At 32.3% G+C, this 17,342-nt stretch overlaps 1 protein-coding gene and 1 long non-coding RNA gene across 5 annotated transcripts; one reads left to right on the top strand and one right to left on the bottom strand.

The window, feature by feature from the left end:
* On the bottom strand, positions 1 to 1,966 carry LOC145942004 (uncharacterized). Its single transcript, XR_014426279.1, has 5 exons — positions 1,780 to 1,966; positions 1,077 to 1,201; positions 640 to 717; positions 351 to 438; positions 1 to 147 (listed from the first exon to the last, which is right to left on the bottom strand). It is a non-coding gene; the product is annotated as an uncharacterized LOC145942004 (long non-coding RNA).
* Positions 1,967 to 2,455: 489 nt separating this feature from the next.
* Svil (Supervillin) lies at positions 2,456 to 17,208 on the top strand. Of its 4 annotated transcripts, none has more exons than XM_083047690.1 (24): positions 2,456 to 2,965; positions 3,288 to 3,479; positions 3,721 to 3,879; positions 4,329 to 4,405; positions 4,476 to 4,605; positions 4,912 to 5,155; positions 5,685 to 6,935; positions 7,627 to 8,324; positions 8,412 to 9,653; positions 9,855 to 9,941; positions 10,135 to 10,303; positions 10,419 to 10,573; positions 10,967 to 11,208; positions 11,474 to 11,678; positions 11,761 to 11,912; positions 12,145 to 12,609; positions 12,856 to 13,006; positions 13,330 to 13,481; positions 13,888 to 14,160; positions 14,640 to 14,763; positions 15,127 to 15,321; positions 15,713 to 15,990; positions 16,258 to 16,413; positions 16,681 to 17,208. In XM_083047690.1, exons 2-24 carry the CDS (start codon positions 3,290 to 3,292, stop codon positions 16,765 to 16,767), a joined length of 6,882 nt encoding a protein of 2,293 aa, XP_082903816.1. In that variant the 5' UTR covers positions 2,456 to 2,965; positions 3,288 to 3,289; the 3' UTR covers positions 16,768 to 17,208. The 4 variants fall into 4 exon arrangements, with proteins under 4 accessions (XP_082903816.1, XP_082903817.1, XP_082903815.1 ...); XM_083047691.1 differs by having other exon boundaries at positions 3,718 to 3,879; positions 4,335 to 4,405; XM_083047689.1 differs by having other exon boundaries at positions 3,718 to 3,879; positions 4,915 to 5,155.
* The last annotated feature ends 134 nt before the right edge of the window (positions 17,209 to 17,342 follow it).

Here is a 17,342-nt window from a genome sequence, read left to right as displayed (position 1 = left end):
TGAAGCAACGGAAATCTTTCTATCTAGTCTACAGTCTACAATCTACATAATCTAAATCTACATTTTCACACTCTAATCTTTACAACAGTTATTTCAAAATAAAATAATAGTTTCACCAATCACTCACCACTCACTCGATGTGTTGATCTGTAACATAAAAATATAAAAAAATTATAGTAGCACCCACAAGACAACTAATTTTTCAAACAATAATTATTATTGTATTAGATTTTATTTTTTTCATACGTACAATAATAAAAAATATAATTAAATAATTTTATAAAGTTTGATTTACTACGACTAATAAATTTTAATTTATTGCAATTAATAAATAAATAATAAATACTCACTCTTAGGATTGCTTCGCCGATGCCTGATGCCTTTCCCAGACCTCCTCCTCCTCTCTCAATTTGTCACTATCGTCAGTTACGTTGATCCCTGTAACATATAAATGCAATAAAAATTATTGTAGCGCCCAAGATAATTAATTTTTTAAACAATTATTATTGTATTAGATTTTATTTTTATGCCTACAATAATAAGAGAAAATAATTAAATAATTTTATAAATAAATTTTGATACAACTATAATAAATTTTGATTTAATGTACAAACTAATAAATAAATAATAAATACTCACTCTAGGATCTTATCGACGACCGATGCTTTTCCCTGCTTCCTTCTCAATTTGTCGGCGTCATCAACTATATACGTTGACCTGTAACATACAAATTAAACCTATAAATTGTAGCAATCCTCAAATAATTTAATATTTTAGAAAATTATTATTGTACGCATTGAATTTTATATTATACAATAATATACATAACATTATACATAATATTATACATAACAAAATAAATATAAGTAATTTTATAAATTTTGGGAAAATTATTTTTTTTCTTAATTTGAAAGATTTTATAAAGATTTTTATGTAAAAATATTTTGTTCTAAATTTCTTTTGGTTAAATCATTTAAATAAACAAACTGAATTATTGCGTGTATTAAAATTTTCCTTTTATCGAATTTGTACAAAAATTATAATAAATAAATAATATATATAAATTAATTATTTACCTCATGTTAACCTCGCCGTTACTTGATGCCATCCCGGATTTTCTCCTCCTCGCTTATTTCATTGTTACTGTTTTCTTCGCGGCGAATTCACTAGCGAAAACAATTCATCAGAATTAAGCGCGCACCTGCAAAAACAATTAATTACGGTTACGCCCGTACTAATCACACTCAAATGCAGTTAATAAGCGCGCGACAATTAGCACGATATGTCCGACTTTATGGCTGGCGACGCGCACTCGATTATGGCGGGAAATAACGCGGAAAAAGCGCGCGAAACTCAATACTCGCGACCTCTTGCGATACAACTCAGCAATTGCTCCGCGGCCATTTTCTTCAACAAACTACAGCAATCGCCGTGATACGTTTAATCGTTTAATCGAATGAAATATAATTTCGGATTGATATACTCACTATACTACCACTTGTACACCACGATTGTGATATTTTTCATGATCGGGTCTCGAAAACTAATGCGACGCCGCGCTGTTAATGTTTAATGTACGACATACTTGCTCGATTGTCGCGAATGACAACAATACGTACGAGCGATCGCGTCGCTGCCTACTTGTTTGAATGACAATAACATGAGACTGCGCATAAACAATGATATGCCGTTCGTCGCTCGACGCTATATTTATATATTACGCAATCGAAAATTTGATTTTATTGAAATATAATATCAATTTTACCTCTCACGACTTACCTCTCACGGCTCTCATCTAAACGCTTCGCGAGTCAGACTCGATCTGTCTCCTGTTCCTGTCTCGCACTCGCGATGTTTCATATCGATATGTCGATATGTCGATATGATGTCATCGGTAACTTCACATCGATACGACGTGCCATATTTGTATTAAATTAATTTAAAGCATAAACAATTCAAAAATATACAAACAAAATATAATATATCGTATGCACAATAATACACTTTTCTACATACGATCACGATCGATGTATCAATAAATTATATTCGGTACTTTGTTTATTTTTACAATAAAAGAAATCGGAAATATTTTGAACGCGAACGAAGGAAAAGTATGCGGATCAGGTATCTCTAGGTATATGTATAAACTCTATGGCAGAATCCGTTTTCAACTTTATACACGATGCACACAGAGTCGCACAACCATGGAATATATAATATATAATATTAGAGCGCGTGTGTCGATGTGCGCGACGCGTTCGACTTTAACCTTCAAGTGGCGCTGCGTCACGTGGTCGGAATTCGGTGCGCGGAGTGGGGGAGAAGGATGGGGTCACGTGGGGTAGGGTCACGTGGGGTGGGTGGTGGGGGGATGCGCGCGCGGCACACCGGCGCGCGCATCCCCCCACCCCGCCCCAGTTCCAGCCAGATGCTCGCCAATCTCTCCATCACGCAGATGCACAATGAAGTGACAGAGATTTTTTGTCGCTTCATGCGCATCATGCTTGAATCGGAAAACAGCCCGAGTGTAGAAAGTGCAACCTAAACCTAAACTTAAATGTTACAAGCTGACAAGTCTGACAACTCAACAGTTTTCTCAGCTAAGCCACGCGAAACGCAAACTCGCCCATTGACATGATCGGTTCGGTGTGCAGTGATACTGTTTTCTCAATGATGTTAATTTTTTCTTCGATCAATTTTAGTTTTCATTTTTAATGTAAATGATATATAAATGCTCCGCGTGAGCTTATTATACAGATTATACGATTGATCTCGATTAAACGAGAGTTGTCTCGCGAGTTGTATCATTTTATACATACTACTTATTAAGTAACTGTGATAACTTAGTCATATAATATGCGTCATCTCTGTGCTACGTTCTCAATTGCCCAACAATTTCTTTCGAAAGTTTTCGAAAGTAAAATTATGGCTGTAGCGCAAGGAAACTCATATTAATTCATATTAAGTGAGTACAAAATTATTAGTCAGTAATGTGCCTGTTTAACATTGAACATTGTATTTTTTTTATAATTTTATAATTTTTTTTTTCATTCTCTTCGAAATTACATGTTTAATTGCGATGTACTGTATCTGTTTTAAAACTGAAGCCAGTTACGAGACAAGCTCAATATTTTTCTAAAAGAGTGTAAAAATTAAAGTTTGATCACTTAAAAAATATAATCTTGTAATAATGTAACGTTAAAATGTGTTAGTAGTTGAAATAATATTAAAATAATATGTTCAAATAATATGAAATAAGTTTATAAAAATACATTATATTCTTTCAGTAATGGTAGCTACCGGAATCACAGTTTTGATGGCAGCTAGTGAGGAGAATTTGTCAAGTAAAACGGAAAGTACCACAACACACTTGATAAACCAAAATACTTGTTCGCAAGGCAGTGAAATACAGCATTATGATCAAAAGAATATTGAATCATTGATTAAAAAAGATGTGACAACTTGTTCATCGAATATTAGTAAGTCCTAAAAATTTAGACAACATCTATCAAATGATTATATGCATAAAAGATAAACATATTGTAATATATTATAGCTTTTATTTATATTTCTTCAAATTGTATCGGTGGATTAAGAAATCGATAATAGTTTAAAATCTAATACTTTTAAATATTGCTTCCTTAAAATATTCTGCTTTTGTATATTTGGTGTCGTTTTAAAATGCTAAGCAAAATATATAATTTATTTGTATTACAGTAGAAAACAAACAATGTAGCCTTACAGCAGAGAAGAATAATAAAATAATATCTAAGATAGAGTCTAAGGAGAGTACTAAAAATTTTTCAATCTGTAAAACCGCTCAGATTCGTGAGACCAGAACTTCTAGATTACGAGCTGCTTCCAAAATGTTACCCAATGGTGAGTAAACGTTTCAAGTTTATGTTTTAAATATTATATAATTCTACTTAAATGTATATAATTTTTTATTATTGCATATTGTATCCCATATACTTTAAACTTATATAAATATTTTTTCAACTTTTCTAAATATATTTACTTTATATATAAATAGCTAAGAAATAGATTTTATTATGATTCACACTTAATTAAATTTAATTAAATGAATATTATTGCTTATTAGTTAATAAATATTAATAGATATTTATTATTAGTTTATTAATAAATACCTAAAGTAGATACATAGTTTTTTTCATTCTAAAAACACACTCCTCGAGAAGAGATTGATATTATCTAATCGAATCTAACTTTTACTGAATCAGTACTATGTTATAAATATGTTAATAAAAAGCTATATACATATATGATTAATTTGCTGAAAAACATATCAACAAATTATTTATTTCCAGAAATAGATGCAACATTATCTAAAAAATGTGGATTAGAAACTCCTGGTTCTCAGAGGCACAATTCATCAGCTAAGCAAGTAAGTATTTGAAATTATTATTTTATATATATTACATTTTTATATATTTAATGTTTATGTTTGTGTGTAGAAAAATTCCACATCTTTAGATGGCAGTGTCACCATGAATCCTATCAAGGAAAGAGATAAAATGTGCAAACGCAAATCTTACTTAAATAAGTCACGCCCCGTAGAAGTGTCTGTTAATCATTCAAGTGATGGTAAGGAATTTATTAATCCATTATTTTTCCAGCAGTAGATTTTTTTTATTGAAATATTTTCTTGAAATACTAAAGATATATTCCTTCATAATAGTGTAGAAAAAGTCATAGTAGAAAAAATTTTTTGAAAGCAACAGAAATTAAAAAAATAAAATGATATAAAATCACAAATATAACAAAATCAAAATTGCAAGAGAAAGTAGATTTTGTACATATAAGTATTGGAGTAGGTGTTAGTTAAAATGTTTATAGAATATAATCCTGCATTAGACACAAAATTCTTCAATGACTCGATGTAATTTTTAGCAGATTATAATGAGAGACGCTTCAGAAGACAATCTAACAAACAAAGTCAAGTGTCAGAAATAGCAAGTTCTGCTGACCCTTGTAGTAATCGTCAAGTGACAATTGCTAGTCCACGCAGAAAATATATCGATTCGAAGGTAACTGAAGCCCAATGTAGCAACATGAAGAATCTCTCCAAAACTTCCTCGTCATCTTCTGTTGCATCTACAGTCAACACAAAGCGTTCTATTACACAGCAGCCTAGGTATATATACAATAATAGATATATGTGTGCAAAAGACTGTAATAGTTTATTAACTGTTTTTTTTTTACATATGTATATATATGTACAAAATATCCTATTTTAAACAATACAATAGTACATTTTGAAAACGAAGGATAATATTTGAGACAAATGTTATCTAATATTCAGGATGACATTTTGATAATAATATATATTTTTATTTTCTAAATTCAGCTATTCTTCAAATTTAAAAGTAGCTTTATTTTGTTTTAATAAAACATGTTTTTTGTTCTATAAATCGATTTTTTCGAAAAAAAAGTATGTTTAATTGGAAAATTTTTTTTTTAAATAATACATTAATCATTTTGGATAATAATTATGGAAATTGGGATATCCTGTATATATAAATATAAATGTACATGTATATACATATTGCTTTCTTATTCCATTAGTATTGCTATCTTATTCCATTTCATCAGTATTTCATTAGCAAAAGTAATATTAGAAAGAAAGCGTAATTAATTAATTAAAATTGACTTTCGTTCTTCAGTAGTGACGATTCGGAGGTTTCACGTAAAGTGGATGTGTTAACGGCGCTAACGCGAGCTACCATGGAACGTGTGGAAAGACTCACCTCTGCAGCTACAAATTGCACGAATCGCACGACCGAGAAAGTGTCAGTGTCGCCAAAAAAATATACCGTATCTAGACACGCTCCGGTTTCGATCCTTAAACATAAAACGATCGATGGCGAAGGAAGCGAACGTCAAACATCATCGTGCAGTGGTTCCTCTCATGTACCGTCACCAGTAACTTTCTCATCATCTATCGTGGAATCTGTTTCGCATAAGAGACACGGTATCCTGAAAAAACGGAGCAGTCTGGACGAAAGTGAGATACTACGTCGTCGTAGCTGTTCTCCCGATGTTTTTTTCGCCGACAACATCTATTCGGAATTTCGGCCGATCTTGAAAAATCAAAGGCGATCATCGTTGGACGAGATCATTAAGAGAGATCAGAGTCCCGATCAACAGCCCGCTTCCATATTGAAGCGCAAATCGTCTAGAGAGGATGACAGAGAGGTTCATCAATTGCCATTAGGATCTCCGGAACCGCAGAGTATTTTAAAACGAAAACTCGCAAACAGTGTGCGTGCCAATAGTGTCAGTCATCATGTGACCATCGTGTCGGACGTTGCAAACACGAATGCGGGCGGAAGTTGCACAAGTGCTAATATGACCGCGAGCTTAGTTTCCGATAATCTTGAAGGAGGATCTGAAGTGAGACCGATATTGAAGAAAAAATACGGCAAGGAGGAATTTACCGGAGGTGACGTTTCATCTCTCGAGCCACGACCGATCCTGAAGAAGAAATTGAGTACAGAGTCAGATGAACACGAGCATGACAGACCGAAGAAAACGATCTTGAAATCTTCGCGGAAAAATTCGTACGAAGAGGGCGGTTACGAGACGGAATCGACTTCGCCGAGGAAGTTGTCCGCGTTGAAGAATCGAGCGACTGAGATTGAGAACGTACGACCTATATTGAAACAGTCGAGCCGTTATCACGATGATACGTGCGACTTGACGGCCAATTCATTTTTGCGAAAGAGAGCGCAATCCGTAGGTCACGCGCGATCCATCAATGGCAATGATTGTGTCGAGTCGATCCGCGCTTTAGCCAAACGAAGGTCTCTCGAGTCAAGTTCACCAATCGATGTGTTGTATGCACCAACAATTGCAAGTCGCAGTTTGACAACCGATCCGCCCAATGTACGTGACAACTCTTATGCAGAAAATAGGTATGTCTAAATGAATATATCTCTGAAAATGTTTAAATTAATGTCAGAATGTGAAAGAATAGTAATTATAACATGTACAATATTGTGTATTAATGATATTTAGTGCATCCAAATATTGGGATATTACATATAACAAATACTTTTTGACACAATTTTTATTAAATCTTTTTATTTTTTTTGTATCAATAAATGAAAACATGAAAATATTTTTTATTTTGCATCATGAAAAAAGTTTCCTTAAGAATTTTCAAAGAATTGAAAAATTTGAATTATCTATAAGAATGCATTATTATTAGTATGAATTAGTGCTTAAGTTCTATTTATTTACAGAATAAGTTATATTATTAATAAGAGAGAGAGAAAGACTGTAAGAAGACAATTCGATATTTATCCAATTCTCGTATAGAAAAGCATTTGTTCCAGCTAAATGGAGCAAAATTTTTAATTTTAATTTTTAATTGCAATTTTAATTAAAAGTGCATAATATAATTATATAATTTTTTTATTGAATTAAAAATGTAAAAAGAAACTTTCTGAGCTGGATAAAAGTTACTTATCTAAATTCATTAAAAAATGACACATGATGTTATTCTATGATTCATTTAAAAAGATAAAATGAGTTTATCGTATATATTAATTATTAATATCTATGCATTTTTGTGTATATATATATATATGTTTTTTTTTTTAGTTGTGCAAATGAAGATGGTAAGCCGTCGTGTGGAAAATCCTGTCAAATCAAACAAACTCATATGAATAGCATGGAGGAGAAAAATAAGACGGATTCATCTGTATATTTCGTGAAGCTCGATACCGACATGGACAGTCGCGATACGATAGAGATTCTTACTCAGACGATCGACAAGAAAGAGACTGCCAAGGACAAGGAAGGACGGCGGGGTACACAGGAGAATTATGCCACTGTTCATCGTAACAATAGCGTGTCAAAAATAACACAACACTTTAAGACTCTGCAGGAGAAGGTCAGCGCTACAAAAAATGAATCTCAACATAAAACTCAGAAATCGTCTCGCGGCGTTCAACGTTATCGCGAGCGCAAGATACAGGGAGGCGAGAGATTCAACACGCAACCTGTAACTTCCCAAGAAGTGCGCGAGGCGGTTTTGCAGAATCAGCGCAATACCGCGTTGGGTGTTTCGGGCCCCGTTGACGAATCTGAGCCATCGAAACTCAGCTTAGCCGAACGCGTGCGATTTTTCAATCAAAAGATCGCGACCACGGATGCTGCCCCGCACCAGGAAAGATTTATTCAAAAGAAACGATCATCTGCACGTTACAAAACACAACCTGTAACTTCCGAGGAGGTTGAAGTGGCATCTCGAATATCCCCATTAAACGTAGATCATCAAATTCAAACCTCGGTTGGAGGCAAGTATTATATAAAATAATATTTGTATCGATCAAATCCCAGAAAGACTATAATAGTAAATAAGCAATATTCGTTTCTTTTTCTAGAACATTCAAAAGAATATGAGAGACCACTTCATACATCGTCGCTTGCAAGCACGTCACAGCATGATTTGCCAAAAGGTATTCTAAAATCATCCATCGGTCATACTAAAAATCTGTCGACTAAAACCCCAGAACTGCAAGCTATCGATAAGTCTGTGAAATTGATAAAGCCTGTGCTCAAAAGAGAATCTGAGGAATCGGAACAACCAGCTATCTTGCCGAATTCCGAAGTGTATCTTCGTTCTATTCTAAAAACTAATCTTAACTCGAGGGTCACGAATGATGCAGCAACATCGAGAAGCGAGGGAAGCTCAAATGACATCGAGAGCCAAGATCAAAGCGGTGAAACTGCGAAATTCTACGAAAGATTAGATAATTCCGATATAACAAAACACAGTTCGCAATGTCTCTGCGACGATGCGCGAACTACTGTTTTTAAGAAAAGCGATAACATCGAAAGCAGAGCTACAGTGCCTTCTCATAAAACTGCGATACTTCGAAACGAGAGAAACCCATCGAATGACATAAATAATTATCAAATTGATACTAGCAAGGTATCGAAAAGATGCAATGATAAAAGGCACAACAATTTATCGATAGACAAATCGAATAGGACCCCGGATGTTTACAATGACAAAGATGACGACAATGATGATGAGAACAAAGATGCCGATGACGAGAAGCAGGAAGGAACGATAGCAGAGCAGAAAGACGACGACGATCTTAACGACGCGTCGTTGTCTTCCAAGACACACAATATTATTGGTGATGAAAAGCATACTAATATCACACGATGTTCTAATTCTTCGGCCAAGAATATCAATCAATCGTGTCGCAGTACGAAGCAAGTGATAACATCGATAGAGATGAGCGAGACGCCGAGCGTCAGTATTGCTGATCGACTGGCCGCGCTACGTCATTGTGGTAACACGAGTTGGAGGCAACGTGTGGGCGATGGCAAGACTAACGAATCGCTGGACAATCCACCGTCGAGTTCGGAGGAGAACGCCAATCAGGTCAAATCAGGTGTCTTAGCCGACTGCATCGAAAAGCTGGAGTCCTCCATGGAAAGCTGGAAGAACAGAATCGCGACACCCGACGCGATCAATTTCACTGTCGCTGGTAAGATGAAAGTGGTCCGATCGAAAGACGACAATTCCTCGTTTCTCGCGGAAACCACGACAACGAATATTTTAAGCCAGAAGAAAAAGATACCACGTCCGCAGCGATTTAAAATGAAACAGGGTAAATACGAGACTTCTCGCATTTAAGAGAACTTTGAAAATTGTTTAAAGAACATCTTCAAGATTTGCTTTCTAAACTGCTTTTTTATAAATTTAAGTATTTCTGAAAGCAGAGAGAGAGAGAGAGATTTAATAAATAGTAGATAAATTTAATTCTGATTCATACTAAACAAGAACAATTGTTAAAATTATATCTTTTCAGGCGCAGTATCGACTCCTACAAGTCCATGCAAAGATTTGTCTTCTACTATGCCTACGAGTTTCTCTGAACCTGCCAGCGACGACAGCGGTATTGACATAATTTCTATTAAAATTTGTTTTAAATCGAAATTAAAAACATTCTTATTAATGAGCTAAATCGCTAAATGTTCGATTTTTTTTTTAATCAAAATACTCGGGAAAAATTATAATTTAATGAAATTAAAGTTTATTGTACACATATATAATTATTACATATTAATAATTTATTGTTATATAAATAGGTGAAGAATGTAAAACGGAGTGTATCTCGTTGCCAACTGTCTCGGTACTTAAAACGGATGACGAAACGTTTACCTCTTTCTTCAGCGGTATATCGTTGGAAAAGTGCGAGAACGAGTACCTTGATTTAGATGAAACCGACTTCGATACAATTACACCACATTCCAAACTGTAAGATATATTTTTTGCTTTCGCTATTACTCTAAAACTATTACTAGAAAAAAAATAGGAAAAATCCAATTTTACAAATAGAAACTATAATCTAAATCTAAATTTTCTCTTATAGATTAGTGCAAAAACGGAACATACAAACGCAACGTCGACGAGCCACCTCGAGAAATCCTCTCAAAGTTCTCGCGGCACGAACCGATTTAAAAGCGGAATATACCGAAATTCGCACAGACATCGCGAGCACAATGAAGAACTTGAACATAGAAAAATGTGAGCATATCTAGATTTCTTTGTCACTTTACAATATAAACTTTTATATATTCTAAAATAACTAAATGTGATTCTTAAATTCGGCCAATAGAGCCAAGCACGAAAATTAAATCTAATTTCTCGGAACTGTATCTCTTGGTTTGAGATTACTAAGCTCGATCAATTAATAAATCCTCGAACTTACAACGGGAAAATAGGCGAGAAAAATATTGGTCCGAAAACCAAGAGATACAGTTCCGAGAAATTAGATTTAATTTTCATGCTTGGCTCTATTGGCCGAATTTAAGAATCACATTTAGTTATTAAATACCGAGAGCCGATAAAAATATTCCTTAATTTATATATTCTAAAATGTTTCAATTAAGACTCGAGTTTTTTCGATCAATGTTTCAGTCGCCAAAAATTCGTCTTTCTCCATTGAGGCTCTCGCTGGTTTAGCTTCTACCGAAGATTTTAGCTCAGTGACTCTGAAAAATGTATCGGAAACAAGCGTAGTCACGAATAAACTGCAACCGTATAAAGATGTAATGCTGATATTAATTAAGGGAAGACGACATGTTCAAGCTAGGCTGGTCGAGCCTGTCGCCGAGAGTATCAATAGCGGTGATAATTTTATATTAGTAACGAAGTCGGAGGTAATAATAAATATATATGTAAAATAGTAGAATAGTAGAACACATAATATACAATACTAGTTGATTCTCATTTCTTAACAAAAAAGTAACGATAAAGAATGTATCAATCACTAAAGTATCGAATAATAATACATGACACATATGGACTATATATGTGTGAGGTTTATAATATATATAATAGATCTGAATTGATATAGAATATCTACAATCAAATTTTTTACTTTTTTACTAATTATTAATATAATTGACTCTCGACAAATCGCAGATTTTCAACTACATAGGAAGATACAGCAATGTCATTGAAAAAACTCGTGCTGCTGAGATTGCGTTGAGTATTCAACAACGAAAGGATCTAGGTTGTCAAGCGACTAAAGTTATTTCTATAAATGAAGACAAATTGAACTGCACGAGGGATCAAGTCCAACAATTTTGGAATTATCTTGGTATGCTGAATAGCGAAAGATTCAATGGTATGTTCTGCGTTCTGTCTTTGTAACACAATCAACATTGATATATATTTTTAAATGCTTATTAATAATATCATTATCACAGTTGTCGAGGCTGGCCATCCTGATGAAGATGAGCTCTATGAATCTGCTATTATCGATACAAATATGGTGTATGAATTGAAGAATGAACAGTTAGTGCCGCATGAAAAATTTTGGGGTACGTTACCCAAGATTGAGATGCTCGATAAGAACAAGGTAATAATTGTTTGTTTCATCCTAAGATATATAATTACGATTTAGATGCTTCATAATTCACATAAAGTATTTGAGTATTTTTATTATATTTTATTATATATAATATATAATATATTATACATATTTTATTATATAAATATCAGAGTATTTTAAATCTCGCGAAATAAAATATAGCAATTTCTTTGTAAGAAACACACAAACTTATGTTATATACATTTTTTATGCCTCTTAGATCCTGGTATTTGACTTCGGCACCGAGATGTACATTTGGAGTGGCAAAGGAGTCACGGCGGACAAGAAGAAGCTCGCCACGCGGCTCGCCACGGAGATGTGGAACGAGGGATACGATTACAGCGAGTGTACCGCTTGTCCGATTAACGCGGCCCGTATAATCGGTAATCGGAAAAGTGCGAGTTCGTCGGAGAAAAAATCCGCCAAGAGCAGAGCCGACTGGTGTTTACTCGCTAAACTGACGCAGCACGTCGAGACGATACTTTTTCGGGAGAAGTTTCTCGATTGGCCTAATGTCAGCAGTGTGATAAAGGCGCGAGGTCGAAAGGACAGCACGACGATCGATGGTGCTGTAACTATACACGTAGATGATAACGACGATATGTGGTTACCGAACACCACTTCCGTTGATTTTATCCTAGAAGGATGTCATTTAGGTAGAGGCACTGGTTGCTATGATAACGAGGTAATTGTGAGAAATATATTTTTTCTTTATATATTGATTTATACATTTATATATATTTTATTTATATTATTTTATTTATATATTGAAGACAAAATATCAATTTTGAATAATACAATTTAATTATATTATTACATAACTGCTATATATTGATTTTTGAATACATTCTGTCTAGAAAAAAAATTTGTTTTATAATCAGTGTCCGACTTATATAAATCTAACTAATAATTTCATTTTATTATATTTCAGTTAAAGAAAGAATATGTCGTCGCTACGACGAGCGTGATGGTATGGCATATCGATGAATTCTCATATACACTTTTAGATAAATCATCCATTGGACAATTCTGTTCTGGTGATAGTTATATCATTCAATGGATATATTCTGTTACGATTACTGGTAAGCCTCTTTTGTTGTGTAATTTTATACAATCAAAAAACTTATTTCCACAAAAACCGCGTTTTAAATTTATATTTTTAAAATAGAAAATAAACCTTTGCTTTTAGACTTTAATTTAGTAATACAATTTCCATTTTTTCCTATAAAAATAAAATATTTCTTAAATTTATCTATAAAAATAAGTTTAAAATACTTTATAAATTTATAAACTCTCTAATTATGAATTTAATTATTGATTTAATATTGAATTTAATTTTTAATGATAATTTAATGATAATTTTCTTTGTACAATTGTTTTTATATTTGTTTTTTTATGTTTATAGGTAGAGAACTTACCGGTCTACCGTCTAAACATTTGGCAAAAGGTCGCAATAGATCCGTATATTTTATTTGGCAAGGCAAAAATGCATCCTTGAACGAACGAGGTGCTGCAGCATTGCTAACAGTCGAATTAGGCAATGATCGAGGCCCTCAGGTAAGAATAACAAAAAATAATCAAATATATGCTATTAAAAGTATTTCATTTATTTGAGTCGACAAGAGAGGTTCTATGGAGACTTCTGTCGATATACCTATAAACAATAAATTTATTTTCTATAAATTACGTCCAATTTGAAGAGAAAATTGCATCATAACTTAATGTTTGTAACGAGTAAACATTTTATAGTCCAAAAGGACTTTTCGAAACTTTCAGAAAAGTTTATAAATAATTCATAAAAATTTAAATTATATATTTGAATTCTTATTTTGAAAAAAAATTTGATTCTTAATTGCGAATCAATTTTCTTGTAAGATAATCATTAAAAATGAAACATTGGATAAGACATTATAAGAAAGATGTTTTGTAACTATATAATTGTGATATATATGTGTGTTTACAGATTCGTGTTGTCCAAGGGCATGAGCCTGCTATATTTTTAAATTTATTCTCTGGAAAGTTGGTGATACACAGTGGCAAGAAATCTGAGAAAAAACGTGAGAAACAATGGAGATTGTACATTTGTCGAGGTACTTTAGATTCTGAGACATTTTTGATCGAAATCTCTTGTAGCACTCGACAATTAAGAAGTAGAGGTTCCTTTATATTGCTAGACACCGAAAATGCAAAAATATACGTCTGGCATGGAAACAACTCATTACGCCATGTTAGAGAGGTATATATTTTCCATTAATTTCCATAAAGATAATATATAACACACGCACATAATATTAATTAATATGCGCGTACACATGAGTATAGAGTTTAACATTGCGATAAATCTCGTATTTTGTATACTATTAAACTCGTAATATAACAAATGTAAATAGTAGAAGTTAAACAGTGCTACAATATTTCTTGTTTTTTATTTTTCTTTTTCTTATCTTTTTCTTTTTTTTTCTTGTTTATTTACCTCTTCATTCTTTTCTATATCACTTCGTTTCTGTTTCTTTTTCTTCATAGTACTACAATTCTATAATTTTTAACGACGATGTCGCTATTGTTATGTATCGTCAAAAGTTACAGAATCGCAGTCGTGGCACATGTTTTTTGATATATCGAAATACATGCGCAATGACATTTACCGAATCGATAGCTATGGGTAGTCGTAGAGGATAGCTAGCTTATTTTCATTCTGATTTTTTCTCTTTATAGAATGCGATAAAAGCAGCAAACAAATTAAAAGAAAATCGACCTGAAGAAGCTGGATTATCGAATAAGAACAACATAGAAATATGTGAAATTCAAGAAGGTTTGGAACCCGAAGAATTTAGTAATGGTGAGTAATCTTTTTAATGAACATTTAAACTTAACAACTAAGACTGAAAATATAAGATTTACACAATCCAATTTATTCCTGCTCCGCTTTCTATCGCAGATTTTAACTATAATTTAATGTTTTGCCATAATAAATAGTAGTAGATTTCATTATGATTCATATTTAATAATTATATTTATATTATAATTAAATTTAATTAAATCAATGTTATACTGCTTATTAATTAATAGATATTAATAGATACTTATTATTAGTTTATTAATAAATACCTAAAATAGATACTTAAAAAAGATCCTACATTTATATGTAGAATAATGTTTATTTACATGAATATCTAATGCCATAACACTTTGAATTTTTCAGCATTGGATGGTATGAATAAAAAGTTGTATTGGTCATTGGAAACGTCTGAAATACAAGATCATACTCCAAAGCTTTATCATCTATCGAGTATCTCTAAAACTTTCCGCGCAACGGAATTATTATGCCCACATCGCACGGACCTCACAACACCATTTCCTTTTTTACAAGATGACTTATATCAAGCGAATCAACCAGGTATGATCTATTGAAAAATGCACTTCAGACTAATTCGTAGATGAGCATATAATCAAAAATCTTATTTTGAAAAATGCGAGAAAAAGTTTCTATTTTATTTAACACTATTAACGGAGAAGATTGTAATTCAATATTTTGTAAAATAAGCTATAAAATGTCTAATGCACTTTTTCGCAACTGGCCTTTTTATCTACCAGCCTCACTTTTAGTTTTCTTTTTCTTTGTTATGAACTTATGAACTAAATATATGAACAAACATATTTTTTTGATATTCATTAAAATGTCAATAATTTTGAGCCAATTGCAGTTTTTATTTGTGACATCTTTGTTTTTATTTATAAAAATGATTAATCTATATTAGTCTTCTTAAATCAAAAGTTGCAACTTTCAGCTTTATTTTTATTGGATGACAAAAACGTGATTTGGATTTGGCAAGGATGGTGGCCTGATAATGGAACGGAAGATCAGTCTGGAAGTAAAACTGTCCGTTGGCAGGCTGAGAGAAGAGCAGCGATGACGATAGCGATACGATATTGGCGAAAGACTCGAAACACGCAAACAACGAATCTTCCAATATACTTAGTATGGGCTGGTTTAGAACCCTTGCAATTTATAAATCTCTTTCCTGAATGGATTTATCGGGATGATGTTGCTGAGTTAAATATAGAGGTATGTTTAAAAAAGAATATACATCATACTTTTTTTCTATTCGAATCTTTTTATATTCCGCTAGAAACAAGGATTTAACTTTAAAATAATAAATATTATTTCTTTACTTATATTTTTAAAACATTAAACAGGAGCAAAGTTATTTTAACTGTTTTTGATCTTATTATAATCTCTTATTTGTTCGTCTGTATGCATGTATATTTCAAATGTATGAAATTTAAATATGTAGTACGTAACATAATATGCATTTATTAAACATGTAACCAGGATGGCCGGAATCCAGGAGAAGTATTAACTGCGGAAGATGAATTGGCTCGTTTAACGCAAAGCATCTATCCTCCTGCTCAGTTATTGCAAAGACCTCTACCTGATGGAGTCGATCCTACACACTTAGAATTGTATTTATCTCAACAGCACTTTCAAGTTAGTATCATATACATTTGATTATTTATGATTTATGAATAAACTAAGATATTTTAGATTGCAAACATCTAAACACATAGCATCATTAGATGTATAACTAAAATATTCGATAAGTAAATACTTTTGTCTACATTTAGTGTTAATATTTAGGATAAAACACATATATTAGTAATATAAAAAATTGATAGTGTTATTAATATTAAATCACATTTAATATTATCAATATTCTCTAAAAAAAAAAAAAAACTAATATATTTCATGATTTAGGAGCTATTGGGGATGAGCAAGGAAGAATTTCAACAGCTTCCAAACTGGAAACAAGTGAATATTAAAAAAGAAATAGGATTATTCTGATGTGGATTGATGATCTACACTGCAATCAGTAGCTGTCTTTGCAAAATGTTCGAGTTTTCATTAATTACTTCTGATATTTCTAACTTAAAAATTGGAAAAAAATTGTTTCTAAATGTGTTTTTGTTAAAGCTTGCTATATATAGAATGAAATATTTTGATCGAGTACGTTAACGACGCTAAACTTAGTGTAATAATTAATCGAAGATTAAAAATACGATCGGAAACATTGTCAGCGCTATTTGAATTATGACGTATATATATAGATATATATGATATATAATAGGCATACGAAACAGATGAGTATATATTTTTAATACCTATTACATGCGAATCTGCTTGTGAACATTTTCTTTATATTTGTATAATCTTTATAAATTTACGTATATGAATGATATATGCTGTTCTATCTTATTCCTTCATGTGTGATATCTATATCAGACTGTTTCTACAATTCATAACATATTCTGCATTTTTAAATAACACTTCATAAAAAGCACTAAGTATGTTGTTTTAGTTTTTTCTTATATGTATTTAAAACAAAACAAATATCTCCTTCATATATGAATATATGGATA

This window comes from Prenolepis imparis, unplaced genomic scaffold, assembly GCF_030444845.1.
Source record: "Prenolepis imparis isolate NDT839.2.m4 unplaced genomic scaffold, iyPreImpa1.0 SCAF_10, whole genome shotgun sequence".
NCBI classification, from domain to species: domain Eukaryota; kingdom Metazoa; phylum Arthropoda; class Insecta; order Hymenoptera; family Formicidae; genus Prenolepis; species Prenolepis imparis.
This window is presented reverse-complemented; position numbering and strand designations above follow the sequence as displayed.

Coding starts and splice junctions, on each gene's coding strand:
- Svil (XM_083047688.1), top strand. CDS start 3,290: ATGGTAGCTACCGGAATCACAGTTTTGATGGCAGCTAGTGAGGAGAAT. Junction 3,480..3,717: donor AACTTGTTCATCGAATATTA/GTAAGTCCTAAA, acceptor TTTGTATTACAG/TAGAAAACAAACAATGTAGC. Junction 5,156..5,684: donor TCTATTACACAGCAGCCTAG/GTATATATACAA, acceptor TTCGTTCTTCAG/TAGTGACGATTCGGAGGTTT.